The 26,831-nt window shown below is 33.1% G+C and overlaps 2 protein-coding genes across 5 annotated transcripts in view; one reads left to right on the top strand and one right to left on the bottom strand.

Annotated features, from left to right (window-relative positions):
• The first annotated feature begins 737 nt into the window (after positions 1 to 737).
• LOC112638937 lies at positions 738 to 10,106 on the top strand. The gene is made up of 5 exons (XM_025411577.1): positions 738 to 1,103; positions 1,400 to 4,918; positions 5,363 to 5,467; positions 5,846 to 7,804; positions 8,316 to 10,106. Exons 1-5 carry the CDS (start codon positions 738 to 740, stop codon positions 10,104 to 10,106), a joined length of 7,740 nt encoding a protein of 2,579 aa, XP_025267362.1.
• Positions 10,107 to 11,838: 1,732 nt separating this feature from the next.
• Positions 11,839 to 26,831, bottom strand: part of LOC105254122 (fasciclin-3) — a 312,011-nt gene continuing 297,018 nt past the window's right edge. Inside the window, exons 8-11 of one of the 4 annotated variants that reach the window (XM_025411595.1) lie at positions 16,165 to 16,195; positions 15,851 to 15,931; positions 13,738 to 13,912; positions 11,839 to 12,650 (exon numbers count right to left, since the gene is read on the bottom strand). In XM_025411595.1, coding sequence (XP_025267380.1) covers positions 12,468 to 12,650; positions 13,738 to 13,912; positions 15,851 to 15,931; positions 16,165 to 16,195 — 470 coding nt within the window. In that variant the 3' untranslated portion in view covers positions 11,839 to 12,467. Of the gene's footprint in view, positions 12,651 to 13,737; positions 13,913 to 15,850; positions 15,932 to 16,164; positions 16,196 to 24,806; positions 25,601 to 26,831 lie in introns of those variants that run through there. The other 3 variants (XM_025411597.1, XM_025411596.1, XM_025411598.1) reach the window with 3 other exon arrangements.

Here is a 26,831-nt window from a genome sequence, read left to right as displayed (position 1 = left end):
ATTTCTGAATTTATGTATCAAATATCATAATTAGATTTCATTTTATAAAGAAATTCATCTTAAGTAAATCATATTGTAAATTTATCTATATTTTTGATAAATAATCTTTCTAATGAATTATATGCATGGACGCATAACATATTAAGAAATAAGAACAAAAATAATAATTTAAATTGACAATTTTTATATACTTTTTTTATCAACTTTATTCACCTTTTATCATTAAATTTGACTTTAATGTAAATTTACGTTTTTTTATTCATAATATTATCTGCGAATAAATAATTATCGTATATTGAAAATATGTCTTTTTCACATTTTAGCCAAACATTATTCAATGTGCATATGTAATATAATCTTGATTGTATATACATATATATAAACAGTCAAATATTTTTTTATATCGAGTTGTTTTATTAATAAATTCATTCATATCAATTCAGAAAATGTCTCTCTTTATAAATTTGATTGTGCATTTTGCATCACTACATGTAAGAATATAGAAATCTTATCAGAAGTAAATATGGTAAAACCGTTGATTATGACCAATTAACATGTTACTCATGATTTACCATTAGGTTATCTCGGTGCCAGTTATTTAAAACTTTTTTCATTAAATAAAAGTATTATAAGACGATGCCGTTAAAAACATCCAAATAATCGTATTCGATGCCGGTAAAAACATTCAAATAATCGTATTCCTTAAAGTTCTATTATTAAAAAATATATAACATAAAATGGATTCAAGTCGCGAGGAAAAGGTAACTCTCGATCTAGAAAGACGAAAGACGCAATCATTCAAGGAAAAAATGAGAAAGCTTGCCGAATGCGAGAAGATAGTTTCGGCCGATACTATCAATGCTATCGGAGAAATTACGAAAGATGTTGAAATGACTGAGAATAACGTGCCAAGCAGCGATGAGTTTGATGAAGAATTGGAAGAAGAATATCGTAACCTGAACGATATTTTCGATTTACCACACGACTCTTATTCCCTTACTAAAATTAAAACGGAGTTACCTCTTTGTATCAAATATGGCATTCGTTCTGGTGTAACTCATCTAAATATGCTAAAATTTTCACCATTCTCCAGAGGTTATCAGGTAATCATGATTATTGTGAGAGTCTTCATGTTGAAAACTTTATTTCAATAATATCTCTCTTGTTTTTTTCTGTTAATATAATAAGTATAAATATAATAACAGTAGTTTTCAAATTGTATTTTATTTGCGAAGCTTTTTGTACTAATTCCCTATGTGTGCTCTTAAGTACAAATTAATTAATTAAATATATTAATCACATATTTTAATAAATTAATTGCGTAATTAAAATAGTTATTGTTTAAAATATATCATTAAACATTGCTTTGTAGCTTCTCATTTCGCAGCTCTAATAACAGGGTGGCGCTATAGCGATTGCAGCTTTTGCCACAAGCGCAATTCATAAATCACGCTATTGGAACGAGGCAATAATCGACCAGATTGTCGAAGACGGTGATACTTTTTATTGCGAGTCCTACAAGAGTGTGAACACTGGCGATCGTCGGACAATGACTATCCTCGACTTGAAGAGGAATCTTCTCATTCAGAAAAAGATCAACATAACATTCAAGATCGAAGATCCGGCGTATGTCGGGAGATTTCGTTCACACGATCCAACGGAGCTTCATTTGGCGAAGGCATTAGAGTTGTTTTTTAAGCGATACGATGCCGGGATCCTGACGTCGCCGGTATTGAATATAGCTATATGGCGAGACTCGAAATATTATAATATATTTGACGGTCAAGCGCGACGAGATAATGGTGAACCGGTTACTGATGAAATCAACGGTTCAGCCAAATTGTTTCTCGTGAAGGATGTAATGGGAGTATTATTCATTATCCTCGAAAAGAGCAACGTACGAAACGAACCTTTTGTGATATACGCCGTAACTCTCTGCGCAATCGAATCGATCTTTCCGGATGATCCTGCGGAAGTCGAAAAGTTATATGGGAAGCTGCAGAGGAGACCGAGCGGCTACAAAATTCGTCAGAAACATCGAGCCGTAGTACAAGGATCCTATCATCTCACGCATCCAGCCATATCGAGAGCTTTGCGAGATAAAGGACATCTGATTATAGCCGTGGCAGCGCTGATATACTCGCGGCTAGTTAGCGCAAACAAGTGGACGACCGCTTTAGTCGATCTAATCATCAATCAATCTAACATCTATCTAATTGACTTAGTAAGAATTCTTGAGAAAAAGCTCGACGACGACTTTCAACTCCGGCTGGAAGACCTGATGAGCGATGTTATTCTTGGAGTATACTCTGCCAAGATAAAGATAGACGCAAATGTGATACCGGGAGGAAAAAACAAGAACACTATTGATAGCGGTATACGCGAGTTTTTCGAGACACGGGAGATCGGGATACTCGAAATCAAGAAAATCTTCTACGCAGTCTGGAAGGATGGCGATGCGTATTATTTCCTCGATCCGTTTGCATGCGATGACGAAGGTTTCAGGATCTATCACAACAATAGCAAAGGACACACGACGAGTGATACATTCGGAGGCGCTGCCTGTGTTACCATGAATAGTACCGTAAATGAAGTAGTGGAAACAGTGCTGGAGAATACTAGTAGTAAGAACAAGGATCCTTTTCTGATACATGGAATAACAGTGCTGTATGTGAAGACTGGAGTAGCGCCGGACGGACCATTCGAAAGAGTAATTTATCGAGAGAGAGGAACTAATCGCAGACCGCGGGTCCCGTCGCCACCGGCACCGACAATGGAAAAAATAATCGACACAACACCGCGTGTACGACCACATTTGCATGAATCCATTGAAATATCTAATCAATTCCCAGAAAATATGCAACATGTGGACCGATATAGAATGGCGGACGATGAACCAATGACTTTCATACTCGCACAAGAGGAAAAAAAGAAAGTACATAAAGAAGAACAGAATGTAGAAGAGGAGGAAGAAGAGGATATAGAAGAAGCAAAGGAAGAAGAAGACGACAAGGAGATGCAAAAAATACGCGTAAAAGAGGAAGAAGATGACGAAGGAGAAACAGCCGAGGAAATACGAAAAGAACCCTTATTAAAATTTATTATGGGATATAAAATGATAAATGTTCACCGTCTGCTACTTAGTGGTACCAAAAATTGTCTGAGTGAAAACTTTCGTCTGCAATCACGTGGCAGGCAAGGATTAATAGCTGCTTTAACTGCTTTGGCGTACAGAAGATTGAAAGATCCGACTCGCTGGCGAAATATAGACGTGGATCAAATCGTTGACATCAGCAACAAAGCTTATGAGCAAATCATAACATGGATCGAACAAGGCCGACCAGAGATAAAAGAAGCGGTAGCGGTGAAAGAAGAGTTGGAAGAAGAGGAAGAAGAAGAGGAAGAAGAGGAAATCGAAGAAGAGGAAGAAGAGGAGGAGGAGGAGGAGGAGGAAGAGGAAAAAGTAATTCGGAAAGTAGCACGTGCTCCGAGTCATTTAGACATCTCTTTCTTGCCGCCTAGATTAAAACTAGCCGAGTACGATGCTATTTTCAAGACAAAGACAAATGTTATCGACGGCGACGCGAATCCGTTGGCAAATCTCGCGGAGGCTCTCGAGCGTTATTTCGAACGATACCCTGAAGCGGTGTTGGAAAACAAGAGATTAATGTACGCCATTTGGAAAGAGGATGAAAAATTCTTTCTATTTAATCCTTACGGCAGCGATTCAGAAGGATGGCGTCTTCGAGATCATCCAGCCTCCTTTGTTGTAACGGATAGTCTCAACGAACTGATCGATCTTCTTCATGGTATTTTGGAATACAACGATCCATTATTCTCGCTTCATTTCGTGGCTCTAGACGCGATACAACCGGGAAAATATAGGTCACCCGTGGAAATCATGATACCAGACGAACAGATCGATAAGTTTCGTACAAAATTTCTACCGATCACAGATGATGATTTATTAAAGCTTGAAGAGAAACCAGATATTACTACCATAGAAGCATTAGAGAAACTTGTAGCCGATGAAGAAGAAGAAGAAGAAGAGGAAATGGAGGAAGAGGAAGAAGAGGTGGAGGAAGAGGAAGAAGAGGAAGAAGAGGAAGAAGATGAAATAGCAAGGGAAAAATTGGAAGCGCCAGAGAAACCTCTTGTAGATCCCTTGCTGGAAGTCGAGGAATTGACGCAGCCTGATGCACCTTACCGTCTAAATCTAGCACTTCTGACTTCCACAGTAAAAATACAAGAACCGATCGAAGAAGAGCTCAACCTACACGAAGAAGTGGTCATGGAGAAAATGAAATACGATCATCCGCCGCCGTACGTGATGCCACCGCGAAAGACACTTTATACTTTGCTGGAAGCGAAACGAGCGAATAGATCGATTCCTTCTCTCGTATCGAGATTCTCGATTGATTCGAGACTAGAGGTCAAGAAAAAGGATGATTTTCCCACAAATTACGTTGCACCTGCATCAGCCGCGATCGTATCACTGCCTCGAGACGCGAAACTCTCTAAAATCATCAAGCTATCTTCCGGAAAATACTTATACTCGAGATTACCACCAATTTGTATAATGCCTCTTAGAGCGATTGACGAGAGTTATATCCAGAAGGAAGCTGTCGATAATGCACTTGATGAAAAATGTCTTGAACAAGAGAAGTTAGAAGACAAAAAGGAAGACATATCATTAGCAAAATTAACGACAATAATTTGTGATACGAGATCAGAACTGATACCGCTCGGACCGATAATTAAAACTCCAGTTTTAACAACAAAGTACTTGACATGTTCCGATGAGCAGCAGCAGAAGAGCACATCGAAGACTGAAAATGAAATTATCAAGAGAAATCTCTGCAATGCGGAAAAGCTTCTATTCAAATTGATATTTCCTAATTTTAATCCTGATTTTCAGGTGAGCATATCTATGGTTCAAATATTTTATCTTCTCTAATATATTTTTTATGCATTGTTTTATAATTTTCTTATTATTTCGTTATTTAATGAGATTAAAATGTGATAAAATGATTTTAAACGTGCGATTTAATGAATGAATATATCGAAAATCAAACATATATTAATAATTCTACATAATATGACAAAAAAATTTAGATTGTTTAAAATGTAATACTTTAATTTAAATAATTAATAAAAATATTTAAATATTTATTATTAAATTTTTTAAATATTCATCAATAATTAATATTAATTTGTATTTTTCATTAGTCAACATACATTTTTATGCATGTTTCTTATTTAATTAAAAAGATTAATATCCCTTAATTTAGAAAAAATATTATTTATTATGTACATAACTTTTTATAAAAACGTCTTTTAATATACATTTTTCTTTATTTAGTTATCAGAAGAGAAAGATAATAGTAAAAAAGTGGACGACATAAGAAAGACTACAATTAGGGTAAAAGATGAGAAAATAGACCGTTCTGAAGCTATCGGTTTTAAAGTAATTTTATTATATATTATTATGTAATGCGGAAGGGTATTACATGTACATATATAAGATGGTCATAAAAGTCGAATTCAAATTTACCATATTTTTGCAATGTGCTAATAGAATAAAACATTTTTTGAACGTTTATAATTTTAATGGAGCATTTTCGTGCATAAGTTTGTATGAACTTTTTTTATCTATTTGATTCTATTAACACGTTATATAAATTTGATCTTAATCTTTACGAACCCTATATATTAATGTCACAATGCACTTATATTATCGATAAGAATTTTCTTATGCAATTGATTCATTCTTTTTCCAATAATTAGAAACTTGATCAACAAATTATTTAGCACACAATATTTCCCTGACAAATGTTATTTCAAGGTGGTGGAAGATGAAAACGTGGAGATAATACAAGGCAATTCGAGTTTAATGGATCGTGGACGAGTTGAATTTTCGCATTTCAAACCATGTTACATCGCGGCTGTATTGTGCATTTTAGCGAAAATTGTGCTAGACGTGGATCGGTTTTGTGGAAACATTTTAGATGAATTGATCCTCCTTACATGTAAAATCGATCAACATGTAGGTAAATTACGATACAAGGAATTCAGGACGTTTTATAACGTGAACATTCTTGACGCGAATTTTAACGTCATTCTAAAAGAGATCATTCGCGTTGATCCTAAAAATTCAATATCCAACGAGCTTGATGCGAGCATAGAGAAATTCTTAAAGAAAGATCAAACCGGCATATTGGTGTTGACAAATTGTGCCTACGCATTTTGGACAACGGATGATAGATATTATCTCTTCGATCCTTATTCTTGTGACGAGAAAGGACACGTCAGCGAGGAAGGTTACTGCTGCCTTCTAAAGTTCCGGGATTTAAAATCCATGCTTGACAGAATTAAAGAAAATGCCGGCGAGACTGAAAAAAAACCTTTCCATCTTTATACCGTATCCATTGCTCACATGGAGATGAAGAGACGCAAGCGGAAACGAAAAAAAGGCATCGAACGTCGCGCAAAACCAACTGTCCAAGAATCGATCAAAAGCGAGGAAAAGCGAGTTGCGATGACACCGCCAACCGTATCGGAGACATCTTTGATCGAATTAGCAGAGTGGGTTACTTCGGATCCAGAACTAGATCCAGATCGTGACGTCATAATTCCCGGTTTCACGCCAATGCGATATCATGAAGCTTCGATGCTTGAAGCAATCGTTCTGGAAGACGACATTACAACGCCCGCTCTAATGCCGTTCAAAATAAGGCCGTCGAAAACACTAGATAACGATCGCGAGGAAACGACGGTAGAACGAATGGAACCATTCAAAAGGATATTTCGAAATTACACGTCCCTCGCAATTCCCATGGATCTCTGTATCATGGCATGGTCGTTGATCCACGATCCCGCATCCTGGTCGGAGCGTACAGTCGATGGTTTGCTCGAGGCTAGCAGGAATTATGCTCTCGACAGCGTGTTAGCGAGCGAAGATACGTCCGTGAGCGACATGACTGATGGCTTGTTGCCGGAATTTGAGATAGCAAATTATGCGTTTCACGTGGTATTTGCGCCTTTGCACTACGGGAGGTTGTACGCAACGGAGGGATGGAATTTGGCGATGACCATGGAGAAGATATTTGAGACAAGGATCTATACCGGCGCAATAATCGTCTGTCGCTATGCTCATGTGGGCATCACGAAATGCGGCAGAAATTATTTAGCCTGGTGGACAGTCACGGGAACGAAATGTTTGAGGATGATCGTATCCAGCAGCATAAGCGAATTTCTTAAGTTGATTGTCAAGGTTATTGATGAGCCGCTGGAGACGGGATTTGCCGTCAGAACAATCACAATATCTTATGCACGCAAAATGGCACCAGATTGCAGCGACATTCGCGGTCTTCACGAGCCGATGGCACCAACAGCATCCTTGGCGGAAATTCATCGAAAAAAATCGCCGGAATCTCGGGATCTTGAAGCGATCTTCAGGCCAATAGGCCCGGCTCCGAAACCAATCTTCGTACTTGGAACAGTGGCTTTGCGTGATCGAAATAGCTTGCTAGAGCCACGAATAAAACGTTGTTATTTCGTCGCATTGTTAGCTGTCACGATTAAGCGAGATATCGTTCAATCTCCGCTTTCGGGCATGATCGATAGGGTTCTCGAAGTGGCGGAGAGTTTGTACAGAGGATTCGCTGAACCAAAATTTCACACGGAACATATATTGAGAAATGTCCCGCTGATGAACAGACTGTTTGACTTTCGAGATTGTGCGTCGTCGTTGATCACGTTGATGACGAATTCTCGGACCGGCAAAAACAATTTTTACATTCAAGTGAGCTTCAAAAAGGAGAGAGAAATCATTCTTTCGATTTCTTCTCATCTCTATTATTTACCATGTTTGAAAACTTTATTTTTCTTCCTTTGTAATGCTTATATACATCTCCCTAAAACAAGCTTCCTAAAACAAAAATATATAATAGAAGAACAGATATATGTATGTACACACACATATATATGTATGTCTGTTCTTTTATTATATATTTTTGTTTTAAAAAGCTTCTAAAATATTTTTTATCTTTAATTTTTTCTCCCATATCACTTTTGTTTTCCTTTATATAATATTGATCAAAAAGTGTATATTTTTCTTAATTGTTATATCTTTTTTTATGCATATTCGTTTATTATAATATTATTGTTATAATGTTATCTATTTATTTAGTTAATTATACTATATTTAAAATTTTTTCAATCCCATATTTAAAATTTTTTCATCTCATATAAACATATCTAAGAACTATTAATAATTCTAACTTTTAAGATTTCTTTTATGTATATCGCTTTAGGTGAAAAAACATTTAAAACGTCACTTCAAAATGCACACAAGCGGCATATTACATTTCACTAACTGCTGCTATGGCTTTTGGTACTCAAGATCGACCAGATGCTATTATTACCTCGATCCGTATCAGTGCGATATGGGAGGCAAAAAAGTTTTTGCAAACGGTAACGCCTGTCTGTGTATCTTCTCCTCCGTGTGTCAAATGACGAAACATATGTGTCTCAATCAGTACGAAGGCACAACCGGATTCTATCTTCATAGAATTCATGTGAGTTCCATCGACATGTCGCCATACGAGAAATTCCAGGAAGATCCTATGTGGATTTATCTCGATTATCACTGGAATTTCACGCATTCAATTACGCGAAGGCGTAGGAAAGCGAAAGACGGCGATGGAGTTCGATCGGAGTTCGATCAGCGGTTTTGGAATAATTACGCAATCGAGATTACCGACCTAATTTATTCCATTTGGGGCACGATCGGCGCGTACGACTGCCGTTTTGGCGAACGGGCAGGAAAAAATCGCGCCGCCATATGCGTGGCCATTCTGGTCATGCAACATCTTTGTCATCCTTCTAGATGGAACACCGCCATTCTGGACTCGGCCGTAATTTGCGGCGATTCTTACTATACAGAAAGCCTGAAAAGCGCGGCGCAAACATTCTCGAAGCCCATAAACAGGTTTGGTCTGCGAACTACCCTCAGGGTATATCCGCACTTATGGACCGTGGATTTCGGCACAAGCGTGTGTGGCATTTTATACGGCGATCGAAACCGATTGACATTAACCGGTGCGTTAAAGTCAGCCTTGGAGGAAGCACGCAATGTCATCATTGAATGTAACGAGATCACCCTGGCCTTGCTAGCCGCCAAGGACGCTTATTACATTGCCGATCCTTGTTGGATCGGACCTCCGTTATTCGCGAGGGATCGCAATGCGATCTACGTTTTACGCTGCAAGAATATGAACATATTGACATATGTGATAACGAAAATGTTCAATACCAATCAGCGACTCGGTGTTCGAGTCACGCCATTGAGGCTCGCGTTCGATCGAGAAGACTTTGACGCAGATCCCGGACTCTACACTGCTAGAAGGTTTCTGTCGAGATCGCTACGAAAGAGTCCAGGAAAAATCGACGATTCTGGTACGCCTATTCCCGGAGCGGTTACGGTACCAGATGTAGATTCTTACCTGCGATATCAACGGGATCTCGCCGATGGTGTAGTCGGAGGTTTCCAACCGGAAGATTCCCAGCTGCGAAATCATATGGAGTTTGCGTTGAAACCTGAAAACGTAAACAACACGTTCGTGAGCACCAAGTGGCGTTTGAATCTCGGCCAAGCGTGTCCTCCGAAACGAACCAAGCCACCTGTGGATCCTACCGGGATGAAACGGGAGTCGGCGGACTGCATTGATTCCGCGACTGAGCTATTTCAGTCGCGTCGTTCGCGAATTTCTATCACGGATTTAATCACCGCGTGCGATAATTATCCGAGACCGATGGATTTCATTAGCGATGCTCCTCCACCTGGAATAGAATCGCTCGAATGCGCCAGCGAGCGTGATTTCATCCGTGAACAAAGCCACATGGATTTCAACGAACGCGTTGCAGAAATGTCTCGGAACATCCACAAGAATTATCGCCATCGTTTACCGAAAAATAAAAGATTTGCTCATTCTTCAATCGATGCTGATCAAGTAAAAGGCAAAGCTGAGGATATTCCAGAAACAAATAGTGAATTAAGCGAAACCACAACCGATATTACGGAAATTATTGAACGTTGGATGTAATTATTGTAAATTTACAGAAAAACGCAATTCTGGAAGTTAATTACGAACAAAAGTATATATTAAATGTTTTTCTTCGAAATTCTCTGACGTATGCAGAGCAAAATGACTTTATATAATTATAATATGATATTGCATAATAGTTAGAAATCTATTGACATTCTTACGAGTATCTTACTTCGTAGAAGACGTCAACTCAAGAAACTTTTAATAACCTTCAATCAAAATAAAAAATCAAAAACAATTTTCAATAAAAAAAAATTGCGAAATTATTAGCTTCCCATTAAATTATTAGCTTCCCATTAACGTATTAACGCGTTTATACATAAATCAACAAGTAATACTCATTTGTTTTTCAATAATTATATAACGTATACATTATGTAATACATATTTGTACATGTGTATTTAATAACATCAATGTTATTAAACGATGATTCTCGAAAAGGCTATATTAAAAAAATTACAGATTTAATCAGATAAATTATAAATTCGAGAATAAATTATATCCAAGATATATGACATAAATTGATTGTATGAATCTTTCCATGTTACGTATATGTCGCCTTTTCATCAATTTTTAAATAATTTTCGATAAAAAATATAAATTTAAATATTATAATATAAATTTTAAAAATTTGGTTATGTTTATTATATTTTTTCAAAATTAGTATCTAGTTTCACATTGTTTTAATCAAATAAAAAAAACTTAAATAATAAATGATAAAAAAAACAAGATGCCGATTTTGATATTCGAATTACTATATTGCTATGCACTAACGTCTGTGCGAATCTAGATTTTTTTTTCTTTTTTCTATTTTAATAGCAATAGCATTTTTATCGATAATCAGTCTTTTGTAGAATATATTACTATAATTCTTACCTACAAATCAAATTTTGCATGTATGAAATTTAAGGATTTAGGAAATAATGAGTGAAAAATAAGGTTTTATGAAAGATAATTATCGATCCATATATTATCTTTATTTAGTTATTTATCAAAATAAATGTGTACAAAAAAGTAAATTTATTAGTACTGGACGGCAGAAAATGTTTGAATCGATATACTCGTAAAGTTTTACGAATATAATCGAAACAATCAAACGAATCAAAGATTGACTTATACCTAATAAGTTTGCATCGTTGTTAAATTAGTTTGCTGTAAGTTAAGCCTGTAATATTTTAAAATATGATACCATACCTAAAATTATGCAATTATTATGTGGGTTGTAACATATAAATAGCATATAAATCATCTTACATAGTTATTAGCGAATATTTATCTGGTATTCTATCTAAATCTATAATTTCTAAGCATATTGAACTTTACAATTTACAAAAACAAATAGCCTCGCTTAAAAGTCGTTTCTGTAATTTTATTTCTTTTATCTCTTCTATCTATATTTTATGCATTAATTTTTTCATTTGCTATAGCTGATAATTTTATAATTTCTTTCCGCGATTAGTTTTTCAAATTTAAATCGTCCAAACAACTTTTAAGCATATGACGTACACGACAGTAATTATTATTATTCGTTTATTATTTAATAACAACATTAATGTTAATACTTAAGTACGTTTAACGCGATGTTTAACATAATCGCAATAAATCGCAATAATCACATATATATATATATATGTCAAAAAAAAAAGAAATTTATAGATAGAAAACGATATGTATGCATGTCTTGAAAATAATCTAAAAAAATACATAAATTATAACTTACATAACAAAATTTTAAGTAGAATATTTTGCTGAATAAGAAAAAACTTGTTTGACAACATGATGGTTAAGATCATATCTTCCCAAATTCCAAAATTCTCATTAAAGAAAGAATTCTCGTTGAATGTAAATTAAGAGATAACTAGTTGCTTGTATACATTATATTTTGAGACACGTTATAAATTTATAAAATGATTTGTGCGCCGCAACGTATATTTTTAACGCCAAAAAGCTGTGTCTCCTTGCTCCCAAATTCAATAATCACCAGCTATGTAACACGTACGTCGAAGGACAGAGATCGGAACATCACGCGATCATAACATAACATTATCTACCATACAACAAATTATCACACGTACGGCCACGGGGCTTTGAATGAGGAACGTGATCATGCCCATTTTCGTATACAAAAATGATCGCGATAAATGCGATGAAAGATTAATAACGAGATAAAACGCCTTGAAACAATTTGTCTGTCGTTTTAATTTGATTCAATTGTATGTTCATTTTGTTTTTCGTTTGCTCGTAGTAATATTGCATCAGCTTTTATACGAAAGAAATTGCCATTTTTCTAAAACTCGTAACTCCTCGAAAGATGAAGAACACGCGATCGTTTGTATATTAATCGCTTTCGAGACGCGATTATTTATCGGCCGTTTCCTCCGTTTCCGGTTTCGTGTACAAGATCTCAGCGTATTCCGTTTTATCCTCATTCAGTCGCCGGGATGTAGTACCTTGTTGTGTAAGATCCAACTCTGCGTAAACTATTCCACCCTCACTCGTTGGAGGATTCGTTCTGCTTTCCTGCGCGGCCGGTTCAGCAATCTGAAGTTATATCGTGTTCTTTTCAGATATGGATATGAGAGCCAATAGTATCTTGAATTTTGATTAGCATTTTAATGATCGATTATATTGTAATACATTATAAAATATTACGCCATAAAAATAAATCCTGTTATATAAAAAATTCGATAATCTTTTTTACATTCGAATTTTTTTACGAATATAAAAATTACGTTATATGATGTGGTTGTATTTATAATTGTTTTTATTTCAAACATAAAAACATATTATGAATAATAAAATCATCGATGATTTATCTCATTTATTGCAATGAGTGAGTTATTTAAAATTAGTACATTTAAATTCATAAAACGCAAAAAGTTACAGACATTTCGTATCTTCTTTCCATTAAATTAATTATGCTATTTAATTATGCATTCTTCAATTGATGCAGACTTCTGTTTCGAAATTACGTAGAAAAGACCTAGATTTATATCATTTTTCCATTTATATAAATTTAATTTTTATCATATTAATATATATAATTTTACATGTTATTATTATAATTTATCGAAAATTAATAAATTTTTGCGAAAGTATTCTATTATGATTTATAAGTGCATAATTCATTAATGCATAATTTCATATAATATACTCTGAATTTAAATTGAATCAATGAAAATATCATTAATTAAAGCAGTATATATAATTAATTAGAGTAGTGACAGAAGATTTTACCAAAAGTCAATGAATATTTTTCTGAATTTTACACAGTAAAAAAACTCCGTCTTATATTTCTGAATAAGATTTTATTAAAAAATCCGCTACCATTAACTAATTCTTCTCAAAGAAATTTTGCTGTTTATAGAGTGCTGTACTTATAATGGATGCTGTATGTACTTATATTGGAACTATTCCTTTTCAATACACTAGTGATATTTAAGAGAATATAATTTTTTTCCAATATTATTATATAGCATATTACCGATTTTAAAATGATTTCAAAGCCATTTAATTATAAATTTGTTGTTGACAATAAACGCATTTGAATTTATTTGAAAAAAATATAATAATAATGAAAAAAAATGTAATGATTCGTATTGTTCATTTAAAAACTGATAGAATTTACCTTCTCGTCGCCGACGGTGATGACGGTTTTCATTGTATCTGTATCGGTACCCGACACTTTATCCTTGTTACGTCCAAAGAGCTTGGACAGATTAAATCTTGATTTCCGTTGCCCTCGGGAAGATGCTCCGTCTATTTCTGATCGGGAATATCTGCCGGCACTTTCTGTGTCACTTCTAATGAAGAAAATTAAATTGTTTCTTTCCATACATCTTTTCGACGTGTATTCAAGCAATATTGATTTTACGAAAATTGCGAAACGTTAAGCTATGGTGTTAACTTTATAGTGTTATCGAATGACAATTTAATAAATTTTTGGACAATTATTATTCCTAATGTATGTATGTGTATTTGTGTTATTTTTGGTCAATTTCTATGCGCGCATAAATATATAATATATGTGTGTGGCTGTTTTTCTGGTTTAGCGAAGATAGCAAAGGTTAAATATGTCGTTAGAAATATTATTATACGCGCACAATATACATGCAAAAAAATGTTACATCAAGTTCTGTTAAACCCGATATTGAATTCTAAATGTTAATTAGATTTAATTTGTTTTCCGCATTCGTTTATTTTACTTATCTCTCTTTAATATATGTACGCGTACTGTATAAATAACTGTATTAATCTACAAATGAAATGATAATTTAAAAAAATCATGATAGAATCAGTTGCAAAAATCTTTTCTTGTTTTTATCATTTTAATAAAATATTGGAAGCAAAGTTTTTATAAAATTTCGTGTAATGTACTGAATGATATGATAATAGAGTTTGTCTTACATATCGTAAACATTATATACGAGTACAATTAATTATTCAATAAATCAAGTTGGAAATCAAGATATTGATTATCACAATATTAATTAATTCAGCATAAGTTATTTAAAAATCGTGCTTTCAAATATTAAAATAAGCGCTACAATTAATACAAATGATGTATATGTATGTAAATTAGGATGAGTACTAGCTGAAGCATATATACGAGTATAAATTAAACAAAGCACTTTATTGTCACACTAGTTAAAATTATTAAAGAGAAATATTACACACAAGCAGAATACAAGTATGCGCATATAGAAAATAAATACAATCATCTGAAGAAATAAAACATAATTCGTATACGAAGAGCGATTATATTCTATATATGCTATGTGAACCTACGTATTTTCTTACTCATATTGATTTGCAAACTGAGAACTTTGAAAAAAATGCGGTGCTTATTACACGCAGTTACATATGTAATTAAGACTCGAATAACAAGATTATTACATCTTCTTTCTTGCGAATTAAATATTGCGAAATATTGCGAATTGCAGGTAGATATTCGAAATCACATAAATCCGCGTTTAAATTTTTTTCCGCACGCAAACGACAGAAGCAAATTTTATTTTAATGTACGTTAAGCAGAAATAGAAATTGTGATAACGAAAGTAGAACGCAAAATAAGAAGAATACAATGTAGATTAGGGTAATCCAATGTGCTTTCATTTGCCTGCTAAATATCGTGATTTGCGTAAAGATTACGTAAACATGCCATGAGATTGATATGAGCATTTGATTGATTCATGAGCAACATATAGCTCTGACCCTATTTAGCCAAGATTTATTCTTATCTGATGACGGAATGAGAATTAGGCCACTTATATGTAAGTCATGGTTTTTACCCAGTATTGTATAATTGCCCAAATTATGTTGAATATGACACCAACAGATTTCGACATCGTGGATTATAATGTCAAGACGAGAAATAATGCTTATTTCTGCAATATAGATATTTCTCGTTTTGACATATATCGATAATTTCAATGTAATATGAATTAATCTTAACGTATTCTTGATTTTAAGTCACGAAATCGCGTGAGTTGATACAAGTTGTAAATTTTAATCTACTGTCACGTAAGATTTCTATTTGAACCAGAAATATCACGAGACGAGAACAAGTTCCCAGTTTGATCAAATTGTGCAGAAAACAGATGACGAACAATACTCTGTTGGTCGTTCGCTTTCCGCGCAATTTAATCCAATTTTTCTGTCCCGACGAGTAAGAAAAGCGAACGCGCCGACGAACACATCCGACATTGCGAACGAATAAAATAAAAAGAGCTGCTGCTTGCCTTTTTCTAACGACATCAGCCGCAGTTTTCGATTTCTCGAGGCGAAGAAGACTAATGCTCGTCGCAGGATCCGCGAAGTCTCTGAAAACGTGCATGCTTGGCAAAAGTCTACGACAATCATCGTGTGACGGAAAAGCGACGAATAGATCTACTATTCGCCTCTGAATTGCGTCACACGATTATAAATTAAATTAAAGCGAACTACGATAAATGAAGTATTAGTATGACGTAGGGAGCGAGTGTGCGAATACTATAAGCAAGAGTGCGATAAGATGGACTGTACATTAACATATCGTATTTTTTAATATACTCACGACTCCCCGAGATTCCTGGCGGACGAACGACCTGGAAGTAATAAGGAGAAGTTTGGCTTAAATTTGGCAATGTTTCAAAATTAAACGGTTTCGTAATAAAGACAAAATTATAATTGATATTTCCGGCTCTATTTTGCAAAACTGCATTAATGACTAAAGTGATAATGAAATGTGACCGCTACAAGTTTTTTCTCTTGAGTTTATTTTTAAGATTTATACAAAAACTTTTATAAATACTTTTAAATGAATATTTAAAATATACTCTTTTGAAATTAATATTTAAGTTATTAAGTTGTTTTAATGTATTATATATATACAATGTATTTCGTCAACATTTTTCATATATTCCAATTTATTGGAATCCAGAAGGAATCCAGAATATATATTGTTTATTTCATTTGACATATAAAACAATAATAATTTTTATTATGACATTAAAACGATTCCAATGTTTATCGACTCAAAAAAGACATCAGTAAAGAAAAAAAATCTTTCATATATAGATAATTTTTAGGAATATTGTAATTTGGAAATCTTATGTTTGAAACGATATCGCGCACGCGATATTAAAAGTGAAGCACATGCTCAATTATCACATGCATTCATTATCTTGCAAATTAAAAATGCCAATATATCAACAATGTATAACATATTGTATCATTAAACTTTGGCCTGTGATGTCAACCCATCATTTATAATTCAGCAGCATATATTTACACTTGAAATTAAAATATCTCTAAAAATAATAATATTACGTATGATGCGCGATTCTTCTTTTTCACATTCACTGAGTGAAAAACATCCAGTTAAAAAAAAGAGGCATTAATATCACGACTTAAGAATTAATTTTTATAGTATTTCAAATTTTGTATCCAGGAAACTGTATCTTGTCTCTATCGCTGAGATTCCGAAGTTACGATAAAAACATCCGGTATCGTAAGTTTAGTTTAATGATAGGACGTAACACATCTCTCTCAACATTTATCTGTATATTTAAAACAAATGTTTTATTTCAAAAATCATACGATACCTAAGTATAATATCATAGCGACGAATGAACTTATGATTAATTATACATACAGCTCTCTATATATTAATTTCATTTGAATTCTTAGATTTACTTCTCGCCTATCGCATTGTATCTACAAGTAGAGATACAAAATGTCATCGTTCTCGCGCGCTTGCGGCGTGGCTGTTTCACTTTTAATCGCGGTCGTTTTTGAACCATTTTACCTTCTTAATTTAAACATTTAGCGATCTCCGGAATGTATTAACCGACCGCCAACGGCGCCGTTTCGATTGGGCCCTTAATCGGAAATGGCGAGATAACGATATCGCGCAAACGAAATTTCTCGGTAACTTAGCCGCGATTTTTCACGCAGTACTTAGATGGCTTCTAAAAATGTCTCGAAGAGAGAGAGAGAACGAGAGAGAAAGAGAGAAAGAGAGAGAGAGAGAGAGAGAGAACACCAATTGCAGGTATTTATAATATATATCTTGTGATCCGGCGAATCGGCACCGCTTTCGCATGTTTCCTCATCATCTTATTCTATAGAGACTTACATTAACATAAATATATCTATATCATATAATATATATATAATATATATACCCCATTGTGTATGGCCAACGATCATGCTCCTTAATAACGTATGTTATCTTTCCGTTAATATATTATGAGTTAGTTTTACAAATGTTCATTCAATCTCTAGTTGTCACGGGAATAACGATAATGCGATCGAACGTGCGTACACATCTGTATATTCCTACACGTTCGTATATGTATATATATATATTATATCCTCGCAGCATGATCATCGAGATTTTAAGTCGTAAACGTTACAAGTATAATTACATTATAATTAACTAATTATATAAAAATCAATTACGTAATAGCTGCATTAATATCAATAAACATTAAAATGTAAGTATTAAAATGTATATATATATAGGCAGGTTTTGTACGTAAATGCATCCGTATATATAATCTTTTTGTTTCTTTTCTTTTACGAATCTTGTGATATATGACGACAAGAAACGTATTTAACGATCTCGCTCAACTGCAATAAGACAAATAAACAGCGCAATAAATCGAAAAAAGTGGCAGTCATGATATTTGCCATTTTGTAAATATCATTAATATTATTTAAAAAAAGATCTTATGCAAGTTCGTTTTCTTATTAAATAGAAACATATTACTATAACTTATAGATTAAGATAAAGGATGTACATGGAATTCTCTTGTGGCATTTCGTAAATAAGGCAGAAAAAATCCTATCGATTTATATTTTGGCAGTGATTTTTGACGTTGTTCTTGCTATGCATCTATGGACCTGTCCGGGACAGACCTGTTTGAGTCTTGTGAGATTCATTGGAATATTTAGTATTAGTACTTAAGTATAGTAACAGCAGTTACTTTCAATAAAATTGATGAAATAAAATCGAAAACATATAGAAAAAAATTTTAATTAAGTTACGAGATAAACTCTTTCTGATTATACAAAAAATACGTTAAAAAATTTTGTTTAAAAAATGTTTCTTTAAAAAATTAATAATTTTAATTACTCTCTATTTTTTGAGACTCGAAAAGGAATTTTCAAACCAGTGAAAAATAATAAAAATAATAAGAACAAACGATTTATTTGTCTATATAATTCGTAGAAAATACCAATATATCGTATCATTTTTAAAACATATTAAGCATTAATTTAAATTCTGATATTATCCTCCGATTGTATTCGCTGTTACTATGTGCTTAATAGTTTTATAAGTAATTTTTAGTAAAAATCTTCGATAAATATTCGAAAGTGGATCTTGATGGCCGTTTAATCGTACGTTTTACTTCCCGAGAACAGCTCCGTGAGAATCTCATGTATATACCTAGTCTAATTGTAAGACAGGAAATTTAAACGTTTATTCATCTTAATCAGTTCTCTCTTTGTAGTTTCTCTCCGGAAACGGTGATCTCTCTCATTTTTTATAGAATATTGTGAAACATTTAAAAATCAAATGTGTGACCACATATATATATATATATTATTTCTTATATATATAAAAATTCGGATCGCCCTAGTGTTGCTCTTATTCGCATTCGCTACAATAGTATCGTTGCGATGCGTAAGAATATGCAGAGGATATTCCGCATATTTTCTTTTTTTCTTTTCTTTAGATAAACGCGCAATTTCCCCTTTCCCAGTGTTTAGGCTCTCTCTATTACATATATTAACATACTTTGATATTTAGTACACATAATATATATTATTGTTATACATTATACATATATAACGTATAAATTATATATATGTATGTATACTCTTTCTATACATTATGTATACTAATATAGATGTCCGATATTCTGGTTGAAAACTGATGCAAGATAGCCTATCTGTGATAGCACGAACATGCCAGTCTCGCAAATGAAGTTTTTAGTTGGCAATTTTTTAGCCACGCGTATCAGTATCTCGAAAATAGGACAATCGATATCAGTCCTCTTATTTATAATTTTTTTTTTTAATATAATGGAAGAAATTTTTAGCACAGATAGATATGTGATATAAAAAATAAATGAAAGAAAATAAAAAGGATGAGCTTATAATCGAGAAGAGAAGATAGGTGATAGAAAAATAAACGTTCTGAACGCATAATGTTTGTTTCGTTTGATGAATCTTTAAAAAAAATCTCGTCCATGATGATATTAATCGTTCTAGTTTCTAAGATACCAATAAATTTAATAGTGCTTTTTTTCTTTCTTTTCTCTTGCACGTCTTCCTCGCACATTTCATTCCTTTTTTTTCATCCATTTTTCAAAGTTTCATCAACTTGCTTTAAATAAGCTTCACACATTTTCTCTCCGCTCAATAATATCTTTCATCCTAAAAAGAAGTTCATGAATAACGACAGGTCGAGTCAGCAATTGGAGTGCAAGCGAATAAGTAAGCCCACTCACTCGATCGACATTCACGAATGCATGCAAACCAAGTGCTCTCGACGCAGAATATATATCTGGTACTGTTTTCTTCGCGATCTCGTTTTATATATATTTATATATTTATATCTGTATATTTATATATATGTATATTTGTATGTACAACACGCAGCAGAGATTCGACCGTCGACCGACGAGCTGCATCGGCATTCCCCTTCATTGAAATTCGCTCAGATCGCGATCGATTTTTTATCATATTCTGCTTAATAATCACTTCACGTCCTCTTTCCCCCTATCTCCGACGAAAACCTCGATGATCTCGTCGGTCTCGGCACGGCTCTTTTCTTGTAAATGAAAACACGAATGCATTCGGAAAAACAGTAAAGGAGCATACGTGCCGAATTCGGTAACGATATCGTCGATGAATTGTACATCCATCTTTTATAGTTCTTATCCGATTTTTACGCGATGCCGACGAGACCTACGTTGAAATTCGTGTGATGTTGTGTATGTGTGTGTATGTGAATAATGTGCGCGCATGAAGCAAGTATTTTAGAATTACGTTTGGTTCTTAGCTAAGGAAAATTCATCCGTGTACAAAAGTACAAACAACACTTATTGTCGAAGGCAATGATAAGAATTTGCGAAGCTGATTTCAAACGAGTTTTCATTCACAATATTATCAATATGTGCCGGTAAAAGATCCGGCGTGAGTAAATGCATACAGGATGTTTCTCTGTAAGATCTGCATGGAACTACATAAGAGCGTTATTCTAACTAATATACATGACAATTTTTTTAAGAAAATCTTTACGCAATAGTGTTTCTTAACAAATAAGATAGATTTCGAGAATAAAGCTCTCCATTACATAAAATCGATTTGAAGTTAATTAAAGAATAATATTTTACCATAAATTTCAAGATCTTAATCAGAATTCTTTAAAAATTATGTTAAACTAACTATGAATAACTGTACAATAATTCAAATTTTCGCAAAAAAAAGGAAAAAAAACGCTGATTGACAATCTATTAAAAAATTATCATTAAAGCTCGATGCAAGACTTTTAATAATTTTGTAAGGTGTGTTGGGTGGGAAATATATTTAATGCACTGTATACATTGCGTGATACGTTTAATACGATGAAAATAATTCACGCTATGAAATATTTTTTTGCATTTTTAATAATACGACGAAATGTTGAAAATTTGATTTTCGAGGTTGTACTTATGAACTTTTATCGTTCACTAGATATGATTTAATTGCCCTTATATATGCTCAACGTATTAATTATATTTACCATCCAACAAATAAAATAGCGTGTCGTTGAAAAAAGTAGGTTTAATTTACTGAAACTAAAATATGTTTTTTGTATAAAAATTGCATATATAATCGCAAGTGCCGCTCTTATAAGTAGTCATATACATATATCGTAGAAAATAGAATGAGAAAATACAACGAACGAATTCTGCCGATTGACATATAGCATTGTCTGGTGACGTATAGTATAATTTATTTAATATCGTAAGAATATATCAAATCCCTCGATTCGATGAGTATACTTGATTCAATCCGTACAAATTCACAGTTAAGTGCGAACGCATATTACATTAAAATGTCATATATAAAACCATTCTTCTTTTATAAAACGCAATAATTGTTATATGTATTGTTTCATAAAATAAGAGTTTCTCTAAGTAGAATACATATCTTATAAAATCGCGTACTCAATACAGATAATCGTCATTAGATGTTTAATCGCTATAATTATATACAGGATGTTTCGTAAATTGCGTAACTCAAGGAAAAACAAAAAATAAAATTAAGCACAATAATTAAATCGAAAACTTTTCTATTGCTTAATCAATTTTAAAGTAAAATTTTAAACACGTTTCAAAATACTAATTTTGATAAATTTTATGCTTACATATATTTTTTAAATGCATTAGAACTAAATAAATAATTTTTTGTCCCATTTCGAAACTTACGCAACATTCTGTATGCTTACCCAATGGTCTTATTGTACTATGTATACATAACTTACAAAAAGATCTCTCTTTATTAAAATGCATTTAAGTAAAACACGTGTCAGGAATGTTATAGTATTCGTAAAAATGTTACAGTACAAATGGCATGGGATAATAATAGTCCTGCCTAATAATATTAGAAACACGACCGCACTTTCGATTTCGAAATTTCATAAAAATTTTCTTCCAATATATCTAACGATTGTTTCTGTTACTCACTTTGTATGCTCGTTTCGTATATAGACGTATACATTAAAATCTAGAAATTCATTGCGTGATAAAAATTTCGTATCGTTAAAACGAGAGTGCGTATCGCGCAATAAATGTATTTGGATAGAAAAAAAGTTTTTATCAAAGTTTGGCTAAAATCAACGCGTGAAATGCGTTATTTTACATCTCGCAAAGAACAAAAAAAATATACGATCACAGTGTAATAGACACGTTTTATAACGATTTACGTTTACGAAAACATTTCTAGCGTGTTAAAAGGAAATATCTTATGGAATGTGTTTTCTTACCTTGATGATACGCACACACGCGCTATTTCTTACACGTAACGAATATACGCAACTTTTAGAAAACGTAAACGCATACATGAGTAATGTCTCGTCGCGCGTAACATATATTTTCGTATGTGTAGATGCATATGCATATGTGTGTGTTTTTAATAAAGTTTCAGCTGCACAATTTGATTTGTCCGACTTATCCGTGAGGATACCTATCGTCTCTTCGGGACATACGTCCCTCACAAAATTTGTCATAACTACTTTATAATCATCGCTAAGTTCGGCATAACATCCACATACAAGTCCAATGGCGAGCAAATCACGGTGAAATCCTCCCAGTCACTATTTCATATCTCGATACATCGGTATAGATTCGTAAAAAGAACTAATTACATCAGATTCTTACATCAGATCATTATATTTCTTAAAAAGAAATAATTCTTAAATTCGAGTATTTTAAAAATATACAATTGATATTGTTACAAATCAATAATAAATATATAATTCTCAAAAAAGTCTAATCTACTAATAAAATTAAAATTATGCAGTAAAAAAATATGTAAACATAGAAAAATCAGCATCAATCAATTTTTCCAAAGTATTAAATAACTTTGGCTCCAATTCATTTTACGCAGTTTGATATTCTATTTACACGTATATATCGAGAAAGAATCAATCACATTTACCGAACAGATCTACTGAACAATTTTTTCATTGGCGATTAAAGAGAGATTCGGAGCGTCATAGCCGAATGTATCGAGAATTGAGCTTCCCCGACGCGAACACCTACGGTCGTACTTGAAGGCCTTGAAAATTTGACTTGTCAAAGAAAATAACAGAGCGACGCGCGATTGAATAAAAATCCATTTCCAAACTGCAAATTTTGATAACAATTCTCGTTGTTAATCGATTTGATGCACGCGTATTTTATAATCGCTACTTTTTTATTCTTTTTAAATGTTCGTTAAGCGTAATATATTTAGCAAACGTGCGCGATGTAAATTACGAAGAAATTTACATATTAAAAGGCAAGTTTCACATCCTTAATAGATATATTTATTCTTGAAATTATTTAATTAAAATAAGAATTAAAATAATGTTTAATCTAATAGTTTTTACGAGTCGTAAATGCGAGTCTTTTAAGAACATAAAATTTGATAAAATATATTTTTAAAAGAATTCGAAAAAATAGGAAAAAATTTTAATTGCATGGGAAGATATTTTTTTTCTTAAATCATTTAACGTAACTTTGTTTATTTATTATACAATAAAAAGCATGAAACAACTAAAAATAAAAATAAAAAGAAGGAATAGCGAACGTTTCGACCCTATTTTTGGGTCATCTTCAGCGCAAATGTAATGAAATGGTAAAAATATAACAAAGGTGTTACATATCTGAATCGATGAGATAGGATGCCGTCCAAAGTTTCATTTTCATGGTTTTAACTTCTGATTTCTTTAATTTTTATTTCTTTTTGACTCTATGTTCAGTTTATATTTATTTAAAAATTTTTTTAAAAAATGGACATTTAATTTTTTGCATCTTTTTAATCTTTTTACGTTAAATTTTAATATTTTTTCATTATATATTAGTTTACATTATCCATTTATCTTGTTTCACTTTTATTTTACATAGGCATCGTCAAGATAATGAGATACTGAGACATTTAGTATTATTTTGGACGGCATCCTATTTCATCGATTCAGATATGTAACACCTTTGTTATATTTTTACCACATCATTACATTTGCGCTGAAGATGACCCAAAAATAGGGTCGAAACGTTCGCTATTCCTTCTTTTTATTTTTATTTTTAGTTGTTTCATGCCTTTTATTGTATAATAAATAAATAAATGTGTCATAACATCGACGCTCGACTCGTATTGCTATTGAATCTAATTTGTTAATTTTATATTTCGAGTTTTATACCTTTATTATTTGTAATTTAACATAACGTTATGAAATTATTTAAATTCAAAAATTTTTCTATTTTTAGGTCTTAAAATAAATATATTTAGATATTAATAACTTAAATTTATCGAGATAAATGATATATGTGCTACTTTTAATCCTCTCGTTCTTTTATATTTATATGCAGTACCCAGTGATTATTAATATAGTAAGATACAATAGAGTACACATTTTTTATGTTTTCTTTTTAATTTTATATAATATATTCTTCTTTTTTATATATATATATATGTGTGTGTGTATATGTATAATCTTTTAATTCCTTCTTTCTCTTCTATTCCACAATTGTTATACAATTACGCTAGGCATTTCATAGAATCACATTCAAACAAGTCAACATGACAAAGTCGTTTTTCGCAGTAATTTATATAATTTTCTAGAGTTTACGTACACTCTTATATATATTCTTAGTACACACGAAGTTCGCGATTATATTGTGTGAAGAGAACGAGAGGATTAAAATACTTGATCTTATATGCTATGAATGAAAATGGGAAATAAATAGCATATATCGTGCACACGTGCGCGCGCGCGCTTACTTTACGATGATCACTTTCGATCACATTTAACGAAAACGTCCATGTGCGTTTTACTCACAAAAACGAAACATCGCAGAGAGAAACTTAGATCATTACTACTAGAAAGTCCAAAGTGACGTGGAGAAGGGCGACAGCTCGGTTTTTCCTGTATCGAAGGAAAGGGTAGAGGGACGAAAAGAGCGGGGCGAGAAGAGAGAAAGTCTCTCCTTGTCTCTTTTTTCTTTCTTTCTTTCTTCTTTTTTAAACGGGCGTGTCCGTCTTCTCGTCCTTCTTAGCATCTTTGATGTCCGTACGGCCGTTCACGTATTCGGTGCTCGCGTGTATCGGATTCTCTTGGCCCCCTTGTGGCACTTTCTCGTCGATGATACGCGGGTCCTCGTGATCCTCGTCATCCTCGTCGCCGGGCGTGATGTGCGCCTCGCTTCCTGCGCCGACGTCACCCGCAGTCTCCTCGTCGCCGCGACGTCTCGCTGCAACAAGCAACGCCACGATCGGTCAAGGCAAATGTGCGTGTGTGGATTTTATTTCTTTCTCTTTTTTTCGTTTTTTTTTTTATTTTTATTTTTATGAACGCGAATTTACTCATCACGAAATACCAATTACATGTACCGTGTATCTTGTCAACATGATATTAATTACAAATATGTGATATTTTTTTGTGAATGAAGAAATTTTATTCCTACATAAGTTTCTGTCTCTATAAAAAAAATATCGATTGAAATAAAAAACCACTCGTAAATTGTAAAGTGAAAACAATTCACGCGTTAATTTTTTTTAATATTTGATTCGTGCATCAGAATTATTAATTATAAATTTTGAGTTATTTATTCGATGTTGATATTCTAATTAGTGAGAGAATTCGAGAGGACTCATTTTTTAGAGATTATTTATAATTCGTACTCTCTCTCATAGGCTGTATTTATACATAAGCTTTAATATCCATTACGCAATTAATATACTTGTTGCATGTTTGCAAGTGTTTTATATTATTACTAACGAGTAATTTTAAAATGTGTAGTGCACACATCAGAAAGAATATGTATGTGTATGCCCGTATATTCGAAGTAAAAGATATTATAACTAATCTACGCTACTAAAAGAGACGAGGCATTCAATTTACATCGCTCGTGCGTTAGATAAAAAAAATTTATGAAATAACGACTGTGTTAAAGAAATAATCGTCGTAACATTCACAGGCATAGTCAATGTCGTATCACGATCCAAGCAAGATAAATCTGAATAATTATAGCGAGAGTACGATGTCGCTTTCCTCGATGCTAAAATTAGCAAAGAATACACATTCAATCTGCGCTGAAAAATATAAATTAACAGCGAGGGGATTCTGAGATGACAAACATGCTTGATCACAGTCCGAGGAAAACGGGCGGAGGAGACGGAGAAAAAAATCGCAATTTTAGCCAAAAGATATTGAAACGCGGCGATGAGCAATGTCAAAAACAACGAAGGTAATCGCTATATATTATTATACCAATCATTTCTGCTTAGGATAATTTCACCACATTTGCCTTTGCCGATTGCTTATCATTGCTTGTTGCGAGAAAAAAAAGAAATATTCATCCATTTTTAGAGACTTGCAGCATACGACTTCGCACGACTCGATTTTTGAACATCGACTCGTGTGAAAATCACGAGTCTATATGCAGTTTTATATCATAACTTTCATCAGATTTCTTTACAAGC

The sequence above is a fragment of the Camponotus floridanus genome, unplaced genomic scaffold (assembly GCF_003227725.1).
Source record: "Camponotus floridanus strain SB8 unplaced genomic scaffold, Cflo_v7.5 scaffold40, whole genome shotgun sequence".
Lineage (NCBI taxonomy): Eukaryota > Metazoa > Arthropoda > Insecta > Hymenoptera > Formicidae > Camponotus > Camponotus floridanus.
Note: the sequence above shows the minus strand (reverse complement) of the source record. Positions and strands in the feature narration are given on the sequence as shown.